This window comes from Scylla paramamosain, chromosome 39 (genome assembly GCF_035594125.1).
Source record: "Scylla paramamosain isolate STU-SP2022 chromosome 39, ASM3559412v1, whole genome shotgun sequence".
In the NCBI taxonomy this organism is placed as follows: Eukaryota; Metazoa; Arthropoda; class Malacostraca; order Decapoda; family Portunidae; genus Scylla; species Scylla paramamosain.
In genome coordinates this window covers 14,277,382-14,302,381 of record NC_087189.1, presented here as the reverse complement: position 1 = coordinate 14,302,381, position 25,000 = coordinate 14,277,382, and the positions used below count along the sequence as shown (strand labels likewise).

At 40.5% G+C, this 25,000-nt stretch overlaps 1 protein-coding gene and 2 long non-coding RNA genes across 4 annotated transcripts in view; 1 reads left to right on the top strand and 2 right to left on the bottom strand.

The window, feature by feature from the left end:
- Window positions 1–16,504, top strand: part of LOC135092266 (uncharacterized) — a 53,155-nt gene extending 36,651 nt beyond the window's left edge. Inside the window, exons 4-7 of one of the 2 annotated variants that reach the window (XM_063990700.1) lie at window positions 5,865–6,002; window positions 6,854–6,951; window positions 9,995–10,160; window positions 13,570–16,504. In XM_063990700.1, coding sequence (XP_063846770.1) covers window positions 5,865–6,002; window positions 6,854–6,951; window positions 9,995–10,160; window positions 13,570–13,661 — 494 coding nt within the window. In that variant the 3' untranslated portion in view covers window positions 13,662–16,504. Of the gene's footprint in view, window positions 1–5,864; window positions 6,003–6,853; window positions 6,952–9,353; window positions 9,520–9,994; window positions 10,161–13,569 lie in introns of both variants that reach the window. The other variant, XM_063990699.1, reaches the window with a different exon arrangement.
- On the bottom strand, window positions 8,229–9,927 carry LOC135092268 (uncharacterized). Its single transcript, XR_010262809.1, has 3 exons — window positions 9,793–9,927; window positions 9,204–9,623; window positions 8,229–8,409 (listed from the first exon to the last, which is right to left on the bottom strand). It is a non-coding gene; the product is annotated as an uncharacterized LOC135092268 (long non-coding RNA).
- The window catches only part of LOC135092267 (uncharacterized), a 22,836-nt gene continuing 7,946 nt past the window's right edge, over window positions 10,111–25,000 (bottom strand). Inside the window, exons 2-4 of the long non-coding RNA XR_010262808.1 lie at window positions 17,545–17,695; window positions 16,523–16,672; window positions 10,111–10,280 (exon numbers count right to left, since the gene is read on the bottom strand). This is a non-coding gene — a long non-coding RNA (uncharacterized LOC135092267). The remainder of the gene's footprint in view (window positions 10,281–16,522; window positions 16,673–17,544; window positions 17,696–25,000) is intronic.

The window sequence follows — 25,000 nt, the reverse complement described above, 5'->3', positions numbered from 1 at the left end:
TGAGGAACACCACTGTTAATAGATTTAGGAGAAGAACAGTGACCGTCTACCACAGCAGCAATAGAACGGTCAGAAAGGAAACTTGAGATGAAGTTACAGAGAGAAGGATAGAAACCGTAGGAGGGTAGTTTGGAAATCAAAGCTTTGTGCCAGACTCTATCAAAGGCTTTTGATATGTCCAAGGCAACAGCAAAAGTTTCACCAAAGTCTCTAAAAGAGGATGACCAAGACTCAGTAAGGAAAGCCAGAAGATCACCAGTAGAGCGGCCTTGACGGAACCCATACTGGCGATCAGATAGAAGGTTGTGAAGTGATAGATGTTTAAGAATCTTCCTGTTGAGGATAGATTCAAAAACTTTAGATAAGCAGGAAATTAAAGCAATAGGACGGTAGTTTGAGGGATTAGAGCGGTCACCCTTTTTAGGAACAGGTTGAATGTAGGCAAACTTCCAGCAAGAAGGAAAGGTAGATGTTGACAGACAGAGCTGAAAGAGTTTGACTAGGCAAGGTGCAAGCACGGAGGCACAGTTTCGGAGAACAATAGGAGGGACCCCATCAGGTCCATAAGCCTTCTGAGGGTTTAGGCCAGCGAGGGCATGGAAAACATCATTACGAAGAATTTTAATACGAGGCATGAAGTAGTCAGAGGGTGGAGGAGAGGGAGGAACAAGCCCAGAATCGTCCAAGGTAGAGTTTTTAGCAAAGGTTTGAGCAAAGAGTTCAGCTTTAGAAATAGATGTGATAGCAGTGGTGCCATCTGGTTGAAGTAAAGGAGGGAAAGAAGAAGAAGCAAAGTTATTGGAGATATTTTTGGCTAGATGCCAGAAATCACGAGGGGAGTTAGATCTTGAAAGGTTTTGACATTTTCTGTTAATGAAGGAGTTTTTGGCTAGTTGGAGAACAGACTTGGCATGGTTCCGGGCAGAAATATAAAGTGCATGAGATTCTGGTGAAGGAAGGCTTAAGTACCTTTTGTGGGCCACCTCTCTATCATGTATAGCACGAGAACAAGCTGTGTTAAACCAAGGTTTAGAAGGTTTAGGACGAGAAAAAGAGTGAGGAATGTACGCCTCCATGCCAGACACTATCACCTCTGTTATGCGCTCAGCACACAAAGACGGGTCTCTGACACGGAAGCAGTAGTCATTCCAAGGAAAATCAGCAAAATACCGCCTCAGGTCCCCCCAACTAGCAGAGGCAAAACGCCAGAGGCACCTTCGCTTAGGGGGATCCTGAGGAGGGATTGGAGTGATAGGACAAGATAAAGATATGAGATTGTGATCGGAGGAGCCCAACGGAGAAGAAAGGGTGACAGCATAAGCAGAAGGATTAGAGGTCAGGAAAAGATCAAGAATGTTGGGCGTATCTCCAAGACGGTCAGGAATACGAGTAGGGTGTTGCACCAATTGCTCAAGGTCATGGAGGATAGCAAAGTTGTAGGCTAGTTCACCAGGATGGTCAGTGAAGGGAGAGGAAAGCCAAAGCTGGTGGTGAACATTGAAGTCTCCAAGAATGGAGATCTCTGCAAAAGGGAAGAGGGTCAGAATGTGCTCCACTTTGGAAGTTAAGTAGTCAAAGAATTTCTTATAGTCAGAGGAGTTAGGAGAGAGGTATACAGCACAGATAAATTTAGTATGAGAATGACTCTGTAGTCGTAGCCAGATGGTGGAAAACTCGGAAGATTCAAGAGCGTGGGCACAAGAGCAGGTTAAGTCATTGCGCACATAAACGCAGCATCCAGCTTTGGATCGAAAATGAGGATAGAGATTCTGGGCTTGTTCCTCCCTCTCCTCCACCCTCTGACTACTTCATGCCTCGTATTAAAATTCTTCGTAATGATGTTTTCCATGCCCTCGCTGGCCTAAACCCTCAGAAGGCTTATGGACCTGATGGGGTCCCTCCTATTGTTCTCCGAAACTGTGCCTCCGTGCTTGCACCTTGCCTAGTCAAACTCTTTCAGCTCTGTCTGTCAACATCTACCTTTCCTTCTTGCTGGAAGTTTGCCTACATTCAACCTGTTCCTAAAAAGGGTGACCGCTCTAATCCCTCAAACTACCGTCCTATTGCTTTAATTTCCTGCTTATCTAAAGTTTTTGAATCTATCCTCAACAGGAAGATTCTTAAACATCTATCACTTCACAACCTTCTATCTGATCGCCAGTATGGGTTCCGTCAAGGCCGCTCGACTGGTGATCTTCTGGCTTTCCTTACTGAGTCTTGGTCATCCTCTTTTAGAGACTTTGGTGAAACTTTTGCTGTTGCCTTGGACATATCAAAAGCCTTTGATAGAGTCTGGCACAAAGCTTTGATTTCCAAACTACCCTCCTACGGTTTCTATCCTTCTCTCTGTAACTTCATCTCAAGTTTCCTTTCTGACCGTTCTATTGCTGCTGTGGTAGACGGTCACTGTTCTTCTCCTAAATCTATTAACAGTGGTGTTCCTCAGGGTTCTGTCCTGTCACCCACTCTCTTCTTATTATTCATTAATGATCTTCTAAAACAAACTTCTTGTCCTATCCACTCCTATGCTGATGATACCACCCTGCACTTTTCCACGTCTTTTCATAGACGTCCAACCCTTCAGGAGGTAAACATATCACGCAGGGAAGCCACAGAACGCCTGACTTCTGATCTTTCTAAAATTTCTGATTGGGGCAGAGCAAACTTGGTATTGTTCAATGCCTCAAAAACTCAATTCCTCCATCTATCAACTCGACACAATCTTCCAGACAACTATCCCCTCTTCTTCAATGACACTCAACTATCCCCCTCTTCTACACTGAACATCCTCGGTCTGTCCTTTACTTATAATCTGAACTGGAAACTTCACATCTCATCTCTAGCTAAAACAGCTTCCATGAAGTTAGGTGTTCTGAGACGTCTCCGCCAGTTTTTCTCACCCCCGCAGCTGCTAACTCTGTACAAGGGCCTTATCCGTCCATGTATGGAGTATGCTTCACATGTCTGGGGGGGTTCCACTCATACTGCTGTTCTAGACAGGGTGGAATCAAAAGCTTTTCGTCTCATCAACTCCTCTCCTCTAACTGACTGTCTTCAGCCTCTCTCTCACCGCCGCAATGTTGCATCTCTAGCTGTCTTCTACCGCTATTTTCATGCTAACTGCTCTTCTGATCTTGCTAACTGCATGCCTCCCCTCCTTCCGCGGCCTCGCTGCACAAGACTTTCTTCTTTCTCTCACTCCTATTCTGTCCACCTCTCTAACGCAAGAGTTAACCAGTATTCTCAATCATTCATCCCTTTCTCTGGTAAACTCTGGAACTCCTTGCCTGCTTCTGTATTTCCACCTTCCTATGACTTGAATTCCTTCAAGAGGGAGGTTTCAAGACACTTATCCACCAATTTTTGACCACTGCTTTGACCCTTTTAGGGACTGGCATTTCAGTGGGCATTTTTTTTATTAGATTTTTGTTGCCCTTGGCCAGTATCCTTCCTACATAAAAAAAAAAAAAAAAAAAAAAAAAAAAAAAAGGAGGGAACAGAAAAGGGGCTACTGTCAGTTGCCTCAGACACCTGAGTTTCAGTGAGGAAAAGAAGATGAGGTTTAGAAGAGGAGAGGTGGTGTTCTACAGATTGAAAATTAGATCTTAGACCGCGAATGTTGCAGAAGTTAATGAAGAAAAAGTTGAGGGGGGTGTCAAGACACTTAGGGTCGTCGACGGAAAGGCAGTCCGACCTGGGGACATTTATGGTCCCCTCCCCAGATGGGGACTCCGAGGCTGGTGTAGGAGTCGCCATGATTTTAAATTTTTTGGAGTGAAGGGTGTGTGTGTTATTAGGTGCTTGTAGTTTTGTGTGGAGAAAGAGAGTTTTAGACGCATGTTTGTACTGTAGTCTCTTTAAAAATAGTTTTGTAAGAAAATCCGTCCCCCTTCCCTTTTTTTTAATGCTTTCAACTCTCTCTCTCTCTCTCTCATGATTATTTACAGAATTCGACATTTATTTTTGTATTAAGGTCTCTTAAACCTCCCCTCCCCCCCCTTTTTTTTTCCTTGCTTTCACTACTGGACATTATTTTTCGAGGTTTATCAACACGTATCCCTTCTTATGCTTTCACGCTAGACATTTTTTTTTTTTTTTTCAATTATATCAACTATATTTTCAACGTATCTTTTTTTGTGCTATCACTGCCAGACATTATTTATTTTTTTCGCATCCATAATTACCCACACACTTCTAGACACATTATTTTTCGTCTTTTCAACAGTTCTACAGGAAAACATGATACCGCTACCTCCTTTGTGTGCGTGTGTGTGTGTGTGTGTGTGTGTGTGTTCATGCAAACTTTCTTCCCGTTCGCTGTGTTGGAAAGGAACGGCCACAGAATAAATAGGACAGTGTACATAAAAAAAAAAAAAAAAAAAAAAAGCCTATTGCACTCGTCATTGAAAGCACGCGAGGAAAAGTTATATACAAATAGCAGCCTTGGAATGTTCTATTTTATTTTGTGTGTTGGTCATGTTCGCTTATTGTTAAACTCGTATTGTCTGTTCTCTCGTTATCCATTGGGTGATTCTGTTCAGTTTCTCAAGTCTCTTATTGTTTCCTTGTCAGATCGCACCAGTTTCCATTTTCAGCCTTGGTTTTTATTTATTTTTTATACCTATAGTTTTTTTTGTGTGTGTGTGTGTGTGTGTGTGTTCAAGGCATCTCTAGTGTGATTCTACAACATATGCATACTAATAATGTTATTTCCATAGCTAATCATGTTAATTATTATTTCCTGTATGAGTCTTACTTGCTTCTATCATATTAATCTATTGCCTATTTACTGCTTACTCACTTACATATATTTATTTTTTTATCATTTTTTATATTTTTTTATATCATTTTTTATATTTTTTTTATTTATTTTTTTTTATCTCGAAGGTCATTACTGTTTTTAAGCTTCACAGTAATTCCTGTTTGATTTTTCTCTTGCATATCACTATCTATATTTACACACACACACACACACACACACGTGCGCGCATGGTCATTGTTTCCTCCCATGCACAGTTTATCTTTCTTCTTTCATCACATCCTCTCCTGTTCATTACTTCCTTTCATTTCCTCTTCCATTTTCCTTCTTGCCTACTTTTACTCAGCTCTGTTTGCCTTGTGTTATTCGTCTTGTTTGTACTACTTATCCCTTCCTCCTTATATATTATTGTTCAAGATATTTTCTGTACATATACCATCTTTTCCCTTTCTAATATCCTGGTTTTAAACTTCCTTCACTTCCATTCTTTCATTTTTCCACTTTTTCTCTGCTACTTCCCTCTTTCTCTTAATTTTTTTTTCTACTAATCACTTCCTCCTTTCTAATACTTGTTCTAGACATTTCCTATATTATTTTTTTCCTTTTCTTATATCCTAATTTTAGTGCATCATTCGAATGTTTTTTACTGTGGCATCTTAAAATACTGTTCATCTTATTTTCTCCTTGTCCTCTTCCCTGTAGCTTTTCTCTTTGATCTCATTTCCTATACATTCCACCCAAAAATATTTACTGATGCTATTCTCTGGCATTCCAAACATTGCTGCAGTTCCACTCTCACCAAAAGCTTGTTGCATCTTTGTTATCCTCTCTCTCAATCTTCTTTGCTCTCATTGCTATTACATTCCACCTAAAAAACATTTCTTGTGCTATTCTCTGGCATTCCAAACCTTGCCACACTATTTTACTCTCACCAAAGCTTAACTGTATCTATTCCCTGGCCTTCCAAACACTGCGACACTATCCTACCCTCACCCAAAAATCTTACTGTATCTATTCCCAGGCATTCTAAACATTGCCACACTGTCTCACCCTCACCCTAAGCTTACTGTGTCTATCTGTTCTCACCCTCATTTTTCTTCCACAGATATGGCTCGCTCCATGATTGCCCTCTTCATTGTGTCATTTTTCTTTGTGTTTGTGGCCTTCTGGACTGGCGTGGCTGGCTGCTGGCGCCGTTCTCCTGGGAACATTGCCTCCACTGCCATCTTGATGCTCCTTGCCTGTGAGTGTTGTAGTACAGATGTAGAGGGATAAGAGTGACATGAAGACAGATACCAAGGAAAGGGATGAGAGTGACAGAACAGATACTAAATGTGAAGGGAAGGGAAGGGATGAGAAGAATGAAGGACAGATACTAAATGTGAAGGGAAGGGATGAGAAGAATGAAGGACAGATATTAGATGTGAAGGGAAGGGATGAGAAGAATGAAGGACAGATACCAGATATGAAGGGAAGGGATCAAGATAACAGATACCAGATGTGAAAGGAAGGAATGAGAGACAGAACATTATACCAGATGTGAAGGGAAGGGAGGAGGAGGAAGATAGAAGAACAGATACCGGATGTGTGTGAAGGGAATAGGATGAGATGAACATAGAAGAATAGATACCAGGGGACTTCTTGATCTGCAACATGGTCACCTGAACCTCACACAGTTACCATTATAAACTGATTTTATGTAAGAGGAACATTGGCCAAGAAAAAAAAAAAAGGAATGAAAGAAACAAAAGGAGGAAAATAACAGGCCCACTGCGTTTCCAATCCCTAAAGAAAGGTAAAAAAAAAGATAGTAAAAAATTGGAGGATAAGTCTTGAAGCAGGAAATACAGAAATAGGCTGGGAGTTGCAGAGTCTACCAGAGAAAGGTTGATATTTTAGAGAATACTGGTTAACTCTTGTATTAAGGAGGTGGACAGGATAGGAGTGAGAGAAAGTAGAAAGTCTTGTGCAGTGAGGTCACAAGAGGAGGGGAGGCATCCAGTTAGCAAGATCAGAAGAGCAGTCATATATTTCAAGCAGCAAACTATCCATGTAACAATGAGGGAAATTGCAGTAACAGTTGTGACATTGCAGGTCTGTTCTCTGCTGGCGGTATGGGTCTGTGGCATGGCGTGGAGTACTATGAGGAGGAGAAGCTGAAGACTGACCCCTGGAAGGCTTCTTGGGATGAGGTAATGAAGGATACATGTCTCATTAGCACCCTTCATATGATGCTGCCTCTGTTCAGTTCACCTTCAGAGTTTTTTTTACTCAAGTGTGACAGCTCATACATTGCAGTTTTTTAATTCATGAACCGAGTTAGTCATTCATATTTGTATCTGTGTAGTTTTACTCAGACAGCTCTTCATTTTTCGATGTTAGTTAGTGAGTAGCTTTACTTTATTTATGGTGGTTTTGTTCTGTAGCCCTCAGGAATTTGCATATCTGACACCTCGTATTTAAAAAAATTTAAATATTTAGTCATTCATATTTGTGTTTTAACAGGTCTTTTAGTTCATGAGTTTCAAATATTATATCACTATATAAGTCTACTACCTGTAAGAAGTTTTTGTATGTGCCTGACACTTCATATATATATATATATATATATATATATATATATATATATATATATATATATATATATATATATATATATATATATATATATATATATATATATATATATAATTTCCTGTATTTGACTACGAATCTCTAAATTTCCATTATCATTTTTATAATTTATAGTTCTGTTTCCTGTAATTAAGCTGCTTAAAGTTTAAAAACACACTGTAATTTGTGTAATTGTTTTCATTAAATCAAAAAGGCACATGACAAACTCCTGATGTAGTAGACTTATTGTTGTTGTTTGCTAAATATAAAAATATAGTTTAAATTGTATATGCATTCAAGCACTTATGTAAAAATGTAGGTTAAATTGATGATACACATTCAAGCACATTTTAGTCAATATGGATTCCTTGACATTACTACTTTAGTAATAATCTCTACACACATTCAAGAAGTAAGTTGTAAAAGTCAGCAATAGATGGAAAACCTAAGAAAAGTGCCTGAATCTGCACTAACTCACACCCATTTCATATTCTTTATTTATTCAGCATTAAGTAATCCTTGTTTTTTTATACCATTAACCCACCATTTGATATTCTTGTATTCATTTACCATTGAGTAATCCTTGTAGCCATTCCTAGCACCACACAACACCAGGTGAGCAGAACCGCAGTGTGAATTTATCACCGCCACAGCAGCACTTGTGGCATAGCATGTTTTTGTCCCAAGGGAGTGTCCTGGTTCCTGTGTGATGGTGGTTCTTCTCTCCCCTTTTATATTTTTCTTTAATGTTATGATGTTTTGTTTCATTTATTCCTTCTTTCCTCAGTTCTTGTCATCTTCAAAGGTAAATGTTATGTGGTGTTGATCTGTCCCTACAACTACTTTATTTCTGGTATGTTGTTATTAATCTTCAGAGGCACTCTCTACTACACACATTAAGATAGACTCTCTTATTCATGAGTGCCCCTTTTGTAGTCCCCTGTCATCACTGAGGGTCCTTGCTGCTAGAATAAATTGTCTGCAGCTGTCTTGATGTTCTTCCGAGCCACCAAAGCTATTACATGAGTTTAGTGTATCTGCAAACACACAGATACATCAAATGAAATAATAGTGACATGTACTGAACTAAACATTACATCTACATCTCATTCTGTTGTCTTGGTTCTGCTGTGGAAAAAACTCACAGTATAATAGAAGCTGTACTGAGAAAATTTATCTTATACATTATTTCTTTTCCACACACACACACCTTGCTCTATCCTCCAGTCATTTGATAACATCCTTCACACCCTTGATATCCACATGCAAGATAAATAAATGTATATAATTAATATTTTCTTTCCTTGGAAGTGTTAAGAGAAAATCTGCCATACATTTACACTTTTAAGTGAGGCTCTGTGCTAACAAGTTTGACTTATGGCAGAGTAGACAGTTAAAAGGAGGGACCCTCAGTGATGTTTAGTAGTAGTACTAGATGCATGACTAATGCCCATTCACCACAAAACAAGATCTATCTGTACATGAATACCACATGTAAATCCTCTCTGCATATCTCCTCACTCTAACTTGATCAATATTTCAAATGCAACCCACATACAGTTGGCTTCAAGAATCATGATACACATCCCAGCAAGCTGATGGCGTATTTGGCACATCCACACACACAGCAGGGAATACCCAAGGTTAAGGTGACAGGGATGCATTGCCAGCAGCCTCCCCATCCCTGTTACCCCAACCTTGGAGATAATCCTGCTCGTTTGTATGGTTAATGCCAGATATCCACCTTGCCATGGGGTGTAACAGATTTCTTGAGCCAACTGTACCTCTTCTTTCTAACTCCCTGAAGTGGTTCATTTGTAATTATCTTCACCTTTTGTTTGCTGTCGTTCGGTCTTCTGAAGTATTCCATCCATAACCGTCTTCACCGTTTGTCTTGTCTTGTCTTCTGGTCTCGAGAGCCGTGTCCCCCTGTAGTCTGCTTCTGTCTGGGTCCCTTGACCTGCGTGCTCTCTCCCGGTAGATCTTGCAGAACGCCACCACCATCCAATACGACTGGTCTTACATGCTCTCCTGGATCGGCACTGGCATGGCGCTCTTGGCCTTCTGTCTGTTCCTCGCGGCTTCACAGTGCATGCAAGGCGAGCAGCAGCGAGAACAGGCTAAGCAGATGCAATACATCATGCCAGGTATTCCTTCTATATCACTTCCTCTCATCCTCCAGCTTCTCCATTAATACTTCCTCTCAATAGCTGCTGTTGGCACTTGAAAAAAAATTAACTTCACTCTTGTGCTGTGGATGGTGGAGAATCGTAAGTTTAATAATTTTGTGCAAGCTTAATAAGAATGTAAGAAGTGAAGTAAGAAACTGAATAAGCATTACAACCACCACCAGAAGGCAAAGAGTGAGGATATATTTTTCTCAGCTCTCCACCATTACTGTTAACACCAAGCTGACTAACCCTGCATGCCCTACCCACACTGCACCAGGACCTCCCCTCACTACAGCTGTACATAGAGCAGTGTAGCGCAGCACCGCACAGCAGGAGGGAAGATGGAAGGGCTTGGCTGTGGCTCTAACCCAAGGCTGCCAGCAAGGCCCCCCCTACACCATTGGTACAGTGTGGGGCCTCCTGGCTAATGCTTGGTGCTGTGGTGTTGCAGCTGCTGAGTGAAAACACCAAGGTCATGTACGACTGGTCCTATTTCATCGCCTGGATCGGGGTGGGCTGGACACTCATCTCTGCCCTGCTGTTCTCCGGCGCCTCCGTGTGTCTGCGGAGCGAGCGGGAGCGTGAGGATGCTAAGAACATGGCCTACCTCATGCCTGGTAATGCCGCCACAGCCTCACTTAACCTGACAACGCCCAGCCAGGCTAACGTCTCTCTCTCCAAAGCCTCTTGTCTGCTCCTCCTCTTGGCACTAACCTCCCTCCCTCCTTCACTCTGTTCTGTAAATATTAAAATGCTGTGATTAAAAACTAATTCTCTCCTCAGCAGTATTGTAAATATGGGATAGTTAGGCTATGTGTATGCCATTTTGTAGCACATGTAGCACTGTACTGTTGTTGTGTGTGTATGGTGCTTTTTGTATAACCGTGCCGTGAAGGGATGTGTCTTGCAGCCTGTTGGTCACAGTGATCAATTAACTTGCACACAGACATGTGGTTTGTGACTTGAGTGCATCACAAAGACAATCCACACAACCAATGCATCTTCACAGTATCTGACACCAGGCTGTACTGTAGTGTTCAGTGCCTTATTAACAGAATGTGATGACCAACACACAACTATACTGTTCGCTGACCACACCAGCTGTGACTGATTGTGACGCACCTCTGACTTAACACCACCATACTGTCCGTCACCCCACCAGCTGTGACTGTGATGCACGTCTGACTTAACACACACCACCATACTGTCCCTCACCCCACCATCTGTAACTGTGATGCACCTCTGACTTAACACACACCATCATACTGTCCCTGACCCCAACCCAACAGTAACCTCTCTCTCCTCCACATAGTAGTAACACCAACCTGTCTTCCACATAGTAGTAACACCAACCTGCCACTAACCTTTCTTCCACACTATAGTAACTCCAGTTTGTATTGTCTTCCTTCTATTGCAAACTATAAGTCTTCATTCGTCAAGATTTTAATGTTATAGCCCATGTGTAGGAGTAACCCGGGCGTGCATGGAGGGCGACACTACTCTGGCCCAGATGTTGATTTGTGGGAAGCTCTCATTTCATCATTATCTACACCTGTACTCTATTGCCAGATGTGATGTTGAGTGTATGAGCAATACAATCATACAAAGAAACAGGTTAAAACAAAGAAACAGGTTTAACCTAAGTATTGGTATAGCACATTTAAGTCACACCATATATTCACATGTTTATATTGTGCCATCATAACTGAGTATTTAAAAATTAATAGAAAGACAGAGAGGCTAATATTGGTCTGAATGCCAACTATGCCTTATATATGAGCTCTGCCTCTTATCTGTCTGAAAACTGTGTTGATAAATGCATGATAAACTTTCTATTGCTTTTGATGATCATATCGTCCAAGCAATCACTACTACGTCTGATAATAAAGGGAGAATATCAAAGAGCCTCCAGCCAGTCAGTATCTTGTTGGGCAGGGCAGTGTTACCCTCCCATGCCTGGCCAGTTCACCCATGCAGAGTACGGTGGCCGGCCTCATGCTACAACACTGATCTGTTCCCGAGTCTTTTTTGAAGGCACAGTATTGCTAAAATGAATACAGAATGTAATTTCAGACCATATGTTGTCGCAGTGTATAAAACATACTTGCTGTCCTCTAATACTCCTTCACTTCCTCTGTTCTCACCTAATGTCACACACACTTGTTACCCCAAAGACCATCACTTTACTCTACCCAACTCATTAACAAATTCAAACCACATATTTCACTATAAACACACTTGCTGTCCTCTAATACTCCTTCACTTCCTTCATTCTCTTCTACTGCTGTCCAACACATTATCTTAAAGACTGTCCTTTGCCAGATTTACTACTAATAAAGTACCAACATTCACTCAAAAAAATCTCTTCTTCATTTATTCTCCCTCTGCTGTCACACTTACTATTCCAAAGACCATCAGTACATCATCAACATTCACTAATAGTCACACACACACACAAATTATAATCACCACACATCCACTACACTTTAGGTTTCCCTTCACACACAACAGACATCCACCATGGCCTGACTAAAATCCCTAACTTATTAACCTGCCATTACAAGGACACTGAGAGGGTTGCCACAAGAGGAATCCAACACCTTGGGTCTTTGTCTCCCCTGGTCACACTTGCTTACACCACTCCAGTTATTATTCTATTTGTATTTTGTGATGTGTGGACACTGAAATGTACAATAGTCAGTAGAAAAAGGATATTTGTATGGTTGGTTATATGTGTTGAGGTTTTCATGGCTCACCATCAGCTTTTTATATGAGACCTTAGCATTCTTTAAAAAAAAAGTGCCAATTTCTAGTCTGTCTTGCAACTTTGTGTTCACAATAGTGAACAGAAAAAGGGCTTATATGGTCATAAATATGGGAGACTTTTGATGCTCATAGCAAACTTTTAAAAATCAGTTTATAGTTTCAGTTTATAGTTTATCTTGGAATTTCTTGTTTTCCATCTTTAAACAATCAGTTTATAGTTTCAGTTTATAAGTTTATCTTGGAATTTCTTGTTTTCCATCTTATATTAATGTACTGGTGACATCAATATGCTTTGCAGTGCCCATACATCACTACAGAGAATATCACTACCTACTATTACTTTTTTTTTCCCAGGATCTGAAGTATTGTAAGTTAGTATGTTCACAAAAGACTTGCCAGAAGGTTTGTCTTAAGAGCCTGACTTACTCTTGTAGCAACTTGACATGCCAATGCAACTTAACTTATACACAAGAGCCTGAAGGAATTATTACTAATCCATGAAACAACAGTAAAAATACAGCATGCTTTCATTGTTGCAAAATTGGAATCTTGAAAGACTTGTATATCTAATTTTGGCCACCACATCAATTAAACATAAAATATCCCAACCCTTTATGTATCTAATATGAGCCTGCCTATCAATTAAACAACATATCCCAGCTCTTTATATCCAATTTAAGTCTGGCTATTAGTTAAACAACAAAATGTATCCCAGCTAATTTTGGTCTGCCTATCAATTAAACGACATACTATCCTAGCATTGAAAGCATCCAGCAGTCTTGTACAGAATGCCTGGGTCCTGATTATTTGACTTTTTGACATTGCTGCACCAACATGACTAACACTCTCTCCAGAGAAAAAAAAAAAAAATCTAAAACTAAAATTTAAACTATTGCATCAAGTGTATGACCCAGAAAGCATCAATGTTTAGGAGTAATATCATACTAACAAAACAGGAACATAACCTTATAGAAATTAATGTTCCATACTAACAAAACAAGAAATAATCACAGAAAGCAACATTCCTTATATCACTCAATAGTTAAACACACTTACACTTTGCCCTCCTTTAAGATACACTAATGAAACATACCTTCATTTAGAATTACACCTAATCTTTTATATACAGAATTATTACATAAAGCCTCACATTCTTTGGACTCATCAGGTAAAAATCACAACACACCACACCACTAAACCTCATCCTTATAATCTCCACCACTCTATACTAATTCCTACCTTCCCTCCCTCCACCCACAGTGTACCCACAGAAGCAGCAGTACCCCTCCTACGGCTATGGCTACCCCGGCCCCTACCACTACGGCTCCCAGTACGGCCCTTACAATTACTAGTGACTTGTCCTCGCCACACTGGGCCATGCGCCACAACACCCTGAAGTCTCCAGGGTGAGGCTCTGACCACTACCACCACTGTGAGGGTTACAACACGTATTCCACCACCAATAAGAGCATGACAGACCAGCAGTAATTTGTAGCAGTAATGTGTAGATTACTACACATCAAAGGAAGGGTAGTTGGTTGCCTTGCCTGTGTAATAATCCCAGGAAGGCTGCCACACTTCACTCAAAGTAATCAGGAGACTTCTCACCATCTGAAGCAAAGTTACCTCACACTCACCACTACCATTATGAGACTTGCCACCACCAGGAGGGTTGCAGCACTCACCACCACTGGAAAGCCTTGCCACACATTCTCCTGACACCACCACCAGAAGGAAGGGTTGCCACACACCATCACAACAAGGTTGTGTCACACCACCAGGATATGACACACAAGGCCACCCCATTCCGCCCATCAGCAGGCTGTTGTCACCCATCACTCGGCCAAACCTAAGAAAGGTTACCACGGTGGCAGAGAGTTAGCAGTGGTGGAACCTTTATTGCTATGCTTGGTATGGCCACAATGGCTGGCCATCACTGCAACAGTGCACTCACAGGCTGAGGCACAAAGAGCCGGGATGCAGTGCATTACTGCAGCTCCATTGAATATGCAATAGTTATTAGGACTTTTAAAAAAATTGGTGTAGGCTGATTAACTAAATTAAGGGGAGGGAGGGCCATTACTCACTAGGATCAGTAAAACAATTGCTGTAGACAAAGTAAGTGAAGTATGGGGAAGGGAGGGTCATTATATGTTAAGTCACATGAAAGGGATATAAAGTATTTGTAAATAGGACATTATTGTTTTCAACAATACTCACACTTGTTGACAATCAGGGCAGAACCCAAGAGATGCATCTGGGACATTCAGGGGCGCCTGTCATCTGTCATGATGACGTTCGCTCACCACGCCTCCCTGAGGAAGATGATGGAGGGGTCAGGGTCTGTGATGGCAGAACACTGCTGCTACTGCCGTTCATGAACCCTGCACCTCTGTTGTTGTTTTTGTTTAGGATACAATGTGTTTGTTGTGCTTCATCCATTCAACGCTGCCCTCTGTCTCATCATGGCTTAAACAGCATCTTTTTTACCAGTGACAGTTTTCTTTTAAAATGTTCAAGACTTTTCCCTTTGCATCCATGACTGTCCTTCACTTGAGCATTTCAGCCATGGTAAGAGGAAGACAGCAGCTCTGGGTGGGTTAAGTCCACATCAGTAAACAAGGTTACTTGGTATTTTCTACAAAAGAACATTTCCCAGTATTTCTTCTAATTAGCTCTCCTCTGCCTCACTGTCTGTCCTCACTCTCTTTTTTTGCAGCGCTGTGCTGTAATTGTGGACATTAGGGACTCCCTTACCTCCTTAAACTACTTAGTGAGGTTGAACTGATACATGCAAGTATAATGCTTGTTTTATAATGCCGTGTAACATAGTTCTCACTCGTGTATCGATATTCAACGTCTCAACAAAACACTCCATCGCTCAAGACTTTTCACACTTTTATATTTTTGTATAATGTAATTTTGTAATTATATTATATTACCGCGAGACTTGGCGAACCACACCGTGAAAGACGTTTATACTGGTTGTACGTTTCAGAAGCTGGCCTGTACATACTGCATTAGACCTAGCCTCTTATTTATTAGGTTATGTTGTATACTAATCTCCCTCTGGAATGTTTGTTTTCATATGTGACATGTTGAGAATGTTGTCATCACTCTGAGGATGAGTGTGTCTGACGCTGCCTCAGTGGGGAGAGGGAGTGTGTGTCTGCCAACCTGCACACACCCCTGCCAACACACCCACCAATCACATCGCAGCATCTTCTTGGCACAATATTATACAGTTAATAATTAAAATGAACACAGTTTGTCTACCAAGCTAACATAGCCCTTAAAGGTGGACAGCCATCTTGTTGCAGGAACAGACCCTTCATTCTGTTCCTTACAACTGCATTTCCACAAAATATGCACATTACAGATGCAGTGCTCTTCCAATCTTGTGTGTGGCTGGGCCATGTCCCCTCTATTATAAACAAACTGAAAGTGTCTCCAGAAATTTTGTTACAACTGAATTTACAAAAAATATTATTTATGCTGAAAAAAAAAAAAAAAAGACTGCTCCATTTCATGACATGTAAGGGGCAGGCTGAGATCTTGCAAACCTTTATCTAAAGGCAAACAGAAGTTTCTGAAGTACCATCAGCATACAATTACTAACTGGACACAGGTTGGAAATTCTTCACTGTGAATGGTGTCACATCCTTAATATAGTTAATTATCATAGCTGATGAAAAGTGACTAATTACTTGCACCCCACTCTAAAGGTCTACATTGACTGAACTATTAATGAAGTAACCATCAGTGCATCTAAAGCACTTGGTTAAAATATACATCACAGTAGTTAAGCACTGGCAGATCCTACCACTTGGTTTATGAGTGTCAGTTTGCACTGTCATTTGAAGACAACCACTACAAAGCATTAATCACTACATGACTCAGTGTCCCATCAAGGATAACACCCTACTGTGATGAAATGACAAGATTTTTCATTTCAGTTTATTATTTCAGGTAACAGATCTGTGCCTTAAAGTACTGTATAGACTTTCTTTAATAGTGTGGGAATGTATACAATTCAGCAAGCTCAATAATAAATGTGCCTTCTGCTATTGTTAAGAGCAGACAGTGACTGAAAGCTTTGGAAGATTTATGGTTCACTTAAGCAAGGATGACGCCTCCCTGCTGAGCCTGTAACAAATATGTTCCATGTATGCATATGAAATAAATGTTTTGTATACTTCAAGATTTTACTCACCTGGTGTGGGAAGATTATCTCAATGGTGTGTTAACAATATCCATTTCCTTACAAACTCCCTCAGCAGCACTGGAAACACCTTGTTTTTGTTCCTGTCCACATACTCCACTGCCTCACTTGCATCTCTTCATCTGGTCTGCTACTTTTGTCCTGGAAACAACAGATCATGTAACAGAGTGGAATTTGACTTGCAGACACTGTACAAACTTATTGACATTCAGCAGCCAAGTAAACAGGAAATAAACTCCATCCCTCTCAGTCTCCTGTCCTATTTTAGTCGCCTTTTTCATCTGCATCCCTCTTATACATCCCATATATTGGATGCACAACATTTATAAGAGCCAGAATATAAGGTATTGAAGGTTGAATGGTATGTAACACATCCCTGATTGTGGGTGACACAGTGATGCTGGCAGCGAGATGCCACATTGGAGTGAGGGTGGCTTCAGCAAGCTTCAGGTAAATGTCAGTAAGAGTAAGAAGATGGTTTGTGAAAGGCCAAGTGGAGAGGCACAAAGCAGTGGATTTCATGAGTAGTAGTGTTAACCATGCAAGAGGAAGTGCAGGTACAGGGGCTGAAGGGAGCATAAAGAGGGACTGAGCATTGATGGAAGAGGAGGCAAGAGAAAGCAGTGAAGATTTTTTACCTCCTAAAACACCCTTAACCTTGGAAACTAATGGTTTGCGACACACATACACAAAAAAAAAAAAAAAACATATATATATATATATATATATATATATATATATATATATATATATATATATATATATATATATATATATATATATATATATATATATATATATATATATAGACAAATCTAAAAAACTAAATCTAAAAAAAAAACTAAATAAATGAATAAAAATAAAATAAGTAAATAGTTTCGTCCTCGCAAACAAGTAACAGCTGTAACTCGCTGACAAATCTGGTGAAAGACTGAAATAATACAGTCTTTAATGGTGCAAATCGTTGCATATCACACTGAAAAGGTTACAAGAGGTCAGCTGATACTACTTGCCTTTCATTACAGCAGATGTACAAGAATAGGGAGGGAAAGAGGGGTTCCACGCCCACTCACTTCGTCCCTTATAGTTTTCGTTTATGAGTGGAATACATCATACAGAGGCAGTGATAACGCAGTATTCTCCACACCGGCCATGGATTGGTGCCTGGAACACGAGGAGACAGGTTGGCTGACACACACAGACCAATTATGCGAGCCCAATCCACTTCTTACGTCAAGAATGTCCAGAACTTTTGGTCAACATTTGCAAGGTTGCGAGAGGAAAAAAAAAAGTAAATAAGTAATAGCAATAATAATAACTACTCTGTCAGGAAAACGGTGTGTGTGTGTGTGTGTGTGTGTGTTCCAATGCCGGAAACACATCAAAAACCAACATCTAACTTTTCTGGAACATGTGGCGAGCGAGCGCAGTAACAGGTCTTACGAGAAAGAGATAGAGAGAGAAGAGAGAGATAAAAAACCTCAGATACCCGACATGTGCCGCTCTAAATAAGGTAAAAGTAATAAAATGCCCCGAGCATCGCAGCCTGACTGGTTCACTCGCTCCGATGCAGTAGTAATATTCCCTGCCAGCCTCTCGCACTCCTATTCATCACACACTAACACGCGGCGACTTACTCATTCCGAAACTCCTGCGCCACGCCTCCACTACTTTCCAAAGGCTCCAGTAATGTAGTTGAAGTGACACAGGTTTGCAAGAATGTTTTTAATGGTTTTAGTGGCAGCTTAACAAGATTTCTACATTACTAACAGGAGAAACACTCTGGAGAACGCCTTATCATCTCCGTGGCCTTTGAAAGTAGTCGTGGTGAGAAAGCAAAGCGTTTCTGAATACGGGTTTGGCTGGCTGGCTGTGTTTTTGAAGTTTCATCGCGGTACTAGTTTTGCCTCGACTTCTTAACAGTCTCTGATGGAAATTACTGGGTCTTCAAGGATGTTTTCACCAGTATTTATTTTTATTTTTTTTTATTTTATTATTTTTTTTTAGTAGTTTAGCAGGTTTCAGTATTTTAACATTCTTCACTGGGAGTTAGTTTTCAGTGTTCTTGTGATTCTAGCTGCAGCTTTAGTATGATCTAATGAAGTTCTTGGGTTTTCATGACTCCTGAAAGTTGTCGAGTTTTCAAGAGTATTTTTGTGATTGAAGTCATAGTTTAGCATGCTCAAGTGCTCTTGTGATAGTTTACCATACTCATGTGGAAGTTTTGGTTACTGATTTCGTATAGTTTAGCATGCTAAAGCAAAATTTACTAGGCTTTCAATTGTGTTTTTAATGATTCTAGTAACGGTTTTACACGCTCCTTATGTTAATGGGTTTTCAAGGGGATTTTCATATTTAGTAATAGTTTAACATGCCTACAAGTGGAATATATTGTTTTTTCAAGTGCGTTTTTAAACTACTCTAGTGATAGTTTAACAAGCCCCTTAAATTAATGGATTTTCGTGATTTTTAGTAATAGTTTAACATGCCTATAAGTGAAATTTTTGGGCTATCAAGTATGTTTTTAGTTATTGTACCGACAGTTGTACATGCTCCTGAACCATTTGACTAGTATCGGGTACACCTTTCCTCAAATACCAACCATTCTGAGACATCTTCACTTATTCTACAGCCACCTCCAATCTTTAAACTAGGAAGAAATTGAAAAAAAAATCTATTCTTTTTAATCCTCTTTTCTCTTGTAGATGCTTATAAAGATTTCACACATTACTTTTTGATGGTAGTGTTTCGTATCGCATTGAAAAGGTTAAGTCATTGGTGTTCAAAGATCTTGTCACAATTCTGGAGATGGTTACAACAAGGATCCTTTAACACCATACGGAATAACACACAAAAATTATTACAGCCACGAGAGAGCTAAATCTGTCAAAATTATGCCTTTTCTTCTTTTCCCGTCAACTTTCGTCTTGATTTCTCCTTACTTTTCAGAGAGAGAGAGAGAGAGAGAGAGAGAGAGAGAGAGAGAAAACACATGCCATTTCCCTTAAACAATCTAGAGCTCATCACAACAAAACAGTAAACAAATTCTCTCTCTCTCTCTCTCTCTCTCTCTCTCTCTCTCTCTCTCTCTCTCTCTCTCTCCGGCAGGGAGGAACAGACGCCAGCACGTATCCAGCCCCCCAAAAAACACGCCCAAAAAACCGCCCAAAGTTACGCCGCGCCGGCCTACATAGCTGCCATCACTCTCCATCATGTACGCCATCCATCACCACACACACACGCGCCTGCTCACCACCATCCCACAGCGCAGACGTGGTGAGTGTACGGTTCACCACTACGAGGATAGCTGGGGTGACGAAAAGTGGGTTGGAATGATGTATTTGCAATAGTTTCAGTTCGTAGCTAGTGTGTATTTGAAAACGGTCTAGGTTATATCTAGTACGTTTTCGTAATGTTTCTGTAGTAGCTAGTAAGAGTTTTAGGTCGTAACTATTATGTATTCGTAATAGTTTTAGGTAGTATGTATTCGTTAAAAATTTCTCGGCATAACTAGTATATTTAGCAGGCTATGTGTTGTTATTATCAAGGGTGTTTTCATGGACGTGGTGGTAGTGTAGTAACGTTTCTGCATCGTCAAATAGGGAAGACACTCATTACAACCCGACTAATTATCTCAGTAGGTTTTTAACTTGGAGAGAGACAAAGAAAAAAAAAAGTGTTTAAGAATAGGGACCGTCTCCTGTCAACTAAGCTTCTTCATTCTTCTATCCCTTGTAATACTCCCCATCCAGTAGCTTCAGGAACACTATGCTTAAGCTTCAGTCTGCTCCAGTGTTTAAGAATTAGTCTTCCTTATGTCTCTTGCTGTTTTCCTTACCCACCGGCTTTAGATTTTTTTTTTTTTTTTTTTTGTCTGTTTCAGGGTTTAAAAATAGTTTCATGATAAACACGTCTCTTGTGAATTAGCCTTACAACAAAAATTAGCCGTGTGGTAAAGCCCAAACAATTTCTTCTCGTACGTCATCCCATTCTTTTCACCCCATCTTTCTATTTATTTCACCCAATCTTTCCCTTTTTCTATCTCCTCTCCTTTACTTCACCCATCTTTTCTCTTAAACGTCTCTTCTACTGTATTCCTCGCTGTTTTACTTACCCATGTCTCTCTTACTCCATCTTTCGCTGCTTTTCTTACCCACGCCTCTATTCCGTCCTTACTCTTCTATTCCACCCCTCACTTTTCATTCCCCACGTCTCTATTCCATCCTTCCCTCTTCTTACCCACGCCTCTGTTACTCCATTCCTCGCTATTTTCCTTCCCCACGTCTCTATTTCACTACTCGTTCTTTTCCCAGCCAGCAGCGGCCCACTTCCCCCGGTTCTACATCTTGGGCTCGGACGGGAAACTGGAGGTGTTGCCGGCGGTGGTCGTGGACTGGTGGTGGCGTGCTTATGCTGCTACTTGTCTACTACCACCATCACCACTTCCAGTCAGTCAGTCAGCTAGCCGCCTAGTCACTCCCAGTTCCTTCCCTCACAGTCTCGCTCTACACTTAGCGTAGAAATTGAAGCATCAGTCATCCCACCTGCTGCTGTACTAGAAGACGTGCTAAATTGCTACCCATTATAAGCATTAGCGAGGATTTAATTCTTATATGCATGTGAGAAAAAGCTTACAGACTTCAACAGTAAGCTTCTCGTTATCGCTACCACCACCGCAGCCACCGCCTCGTCTTCCTCCGCCTCCCGAACTAGTCCTGCCCGCCACACCCAACATCTGTGCTCTCCGCCACCCACTTACAACCTGTTTGAAAATATATGAAAAGTCAAAAGAAGCGGCCTACTTTGCAAAGCGCTAAGCTTATGCACACACACACACACACACCCGCACACACACACACACACACACACACACACACACACAAAGGATGTATGTAAACAGTAGTATTCACATATTTAAAAAAAAAAAACAACTTTCTTTTTAAAGGAAGTCGGGATGAAAAAAGAATTCGACTTCATCATATAGAAATAAAAATAAAATGCTTACACACACACACACACACACACACACACACACACACAGCTCCATTCAAAAGCCGGGAAAAATAAAGCAACTATCCTAAACTGGTTAGAAATAGAAACAAGAAGTGGGAGGTATCAGATACAAGAAGCGAAGAATAAGACAAAACATAATCAGATAATTACAAGATACTGACACGCTCTTGGGCTCTCTCTCTCTTTACCTTCATCTTTTTTTTTTCTCCTCCTATCTTTTTTTTTTCCTCTTTCTCTTTCACGTATCCGCCAAGACCTTCCCTTGTCACTGGACACAGGAAGCAAGCCGGGAGAGAGAGAGAGAGAGAGAGAGAGAGAGAGAGAGAGAGAGAGAGAGAGAGTGAGAAATGCCACACGCTTCCTGGGTTTCTCTCTCCACATTTAGTTAGACCATCGATGTTCAACAGTATTCTGAGCGCTTATTTGTAAATATTTCAGCGTATCTTGAATTCTAACAGGCTTTATGAAGTTACTGAGGTTTGCAAGGGTGTTTACAAGATTCTAATGATGGGTTAACAAAGGATTCTGCATTATATATGAGAACAACACACGTGGGTACCTGAAATAACATCTGTGACATTTATAAATAGTTATTATGAAAGCTCTGTCTGATCCAGCTCATATGAAATCTGGTATTCTTTTCACATAACTAGGACTGTTGCTTCTTCATGATAGACGAGTTCTCACCAACTCAGATGACACTCGAGTCATTGCACATAAGTAGAGGATCAAGACAAGTCAATATATAAGCGTTTCAAGATAACAGGTCTGTTTTACTCCGCCTACCAGTGGTGCTCCCTTAATATAACTCTAGGACTGTTGCTTCTTCATGACAGACGCGTTCCCACCAACTCAGAGAACACTTAAGCCATTGCATATAAGTAGAGGATCAAGACAAGTCAATATATAAGCGTTTCAAGATGAGCCCTGTTTTACTTAGAATAACACTGGTACTCTTACTGCTCTTTCTCCACGATAAAGACACGTTCCTACCAACCCAAAAATTCAGGACACTTGATATATTGCACGTGTACAAGAGAATCAATACAATGTAGATATATAAGCGTTTCAAGATCCGAACTCCGTCTAACACCATCTTGTACTAATTCTGATACTCTCTAAGACAATGGCCACCTCCTGATAGCAAGTTCCTACCAACGCATACTCTCACGACACAAGACATCACGTACTAGATAAACAATTAAAGTAAACATCCACGACAGAAAAAAAAAAAATCATCCTTGCAATAAAAGCTTGAAAAAAGTTGGAATTATAAAAGAGAGAGGAAAGAATTGTAGATGAATGGAATGAACGGTTGTGCCGAGTCATTAAGGAACTTTAAAACATTAGACGAAGTTATGGATGGCAATGATAGGTGGAAATAGGTAAGCGTGTTTCATACAGGGACTGCCACGTGTAGGCCTGATGGCTTCTTGTAGCTCCCCTTATTCTATGTTCCTATTTCTTGATCGCCACGCCTGCAGGGTACCTGGATTAGAACTTAACCCTAACCCTGCAATATTCAGCAATTCACGACACCAAGAACAATGTATGAAATCTTTATGAGCGTTTACAAGTACGAAAATAGGTTAGGAGAATAGCTTTTTCGGAATTTATAGCCAGTTTAGTGTTTAGAGGTGGCTGTAAATCAAGAAGAAATGTTTCAGAGTGGGTAGTGATTAGTGAAAGATGTACCAAATATAAGTGGAAGGGTTAAATCATGCTCATCTTTTTACCTCGATTATTAGTGAAGTGTAGGGATTCCTTAGTGACTCCCGTGTCCCAGTCAGACGTCCCTGTGCTGCTGCTGGGACACTGAAGGGGTACCGAGAGGCAAGGAGAGTGAAAATGAAAGACTGGGAAGTTACTACTAATGCTGGAAAAATAGAACTTCTCAATAAAAATGGACGAAATATAAACGCTTAGCAATAATAGAAAAAAATGCAACTTAGCAGTAACAGACAATGAATTAGAAGGGGAGAGAGAAAGAGAGGCACAGGCAGAGAGAGACAGAGACCTACCAGTGACAGGCATAAAAATAACTAAATAAATACATAACTAAATAAATAAACAATAAATAAACCATACCAAAAATAATGAGAAAAAATATTACTCACATACAATTTAACAAAGCAAAACACGGACAAAACCACCACCACCACCACCACCACCACCACACAAATGCTTGACCTGGCAACGCTCCGAACCGTGCTTCTCACACTGTGGCGAGACGAAGTAACCTTGTGTAGCAGTTTCAAGGCACTCCCAAACCTCAACTAGCTCTCCTTTAGAGTATTTTTCTTCTTTCTTTTACGGAAGAGAAAATTAACGGGACTTTTTTTCCTCTCTCTCTCTCTCTCTCTCTCTCTCTCTCTCTCTCTCTCTCTCTCTCTCTCTCTCTCTCTCTCTCTCTCTCTCTCTCTCTCTCTCTCTCTCTCTCTCTCTCTCTCTCTCTCCAGCCTTTTTTGCTCTTCTTCCTCCTCTTCTTCCTCCTATGTGCCTAAAACTTAACAAATAAATGAACAAATAAAAAAAACGGGGGGGGAGAGAGAGAGAGAGAGAGAGAGAGAGAGAGAGAGAGAGAGAGAGAGAGAGAGAGAGAGAGAGAGAGAGAGAGAGAGCCCAATGAGTACCGATCCCCTACCCAAAAAAAAAAAAATAAAATAAAATAAATAAATAAATAAATAAAAAGGCCAACCCAAACTGGAAGATAAGCGTCTTGAAACCTCTGCATTGTAAGAGTTCACGTCATAGGAAGGAGAAAATACAGAAGCAGACGAAGAGTTCAGTTAATATACAGCAAATAACTAAACAAACCAAACTCCAATACTTTCAACGCCGCGATGCAACTCACACCTTGGTATTAGAGACGCGTTTGACCTTGCGTGTAGACAATCAGTATGTAAAACGCGAATCTTAGAGGCACTAATGACATGCATAACAAGGGCAGGTGACATGATCATCTTACTCGCATTCACATCACTATAGTTTCGCTCACTCACACGTGCATCAGTCCGCCACGTAACTTACGCTACCTATTAAGAGAGAAAGAAAAGGAGAGAGAATAATAATAATGATAAAAAAAAGTGTTAAAATAGTATTACAGCTCAACTTCATAGCTTTACATCACCATAATTTCACACACACACGCATACGTTAAGGTGCCACGTAACTTACACTACCTAACTACACTACCTATCACGAGGGAAAGGAAAGGGGAGAGTTTAAGAGAAGCATGTTATTTTAGGTCAATTCTGTCCGTATCTCTGCTTAATTACGATATGTTTTGTGGATTTAAATATTTCTCGTTACTTTTTAGTTATGTGCACCTTTACTATAGATTTTTGTTATTTTATTGATCCAGAGTGAGTGTGAGGAATGCAAGGTAAGTTTGGGTCTCTCTCTCTCTCTCTCTCTCTCTCTCTCTCTCTCTCTCTCTCTCTCTCTCTCTCTCTC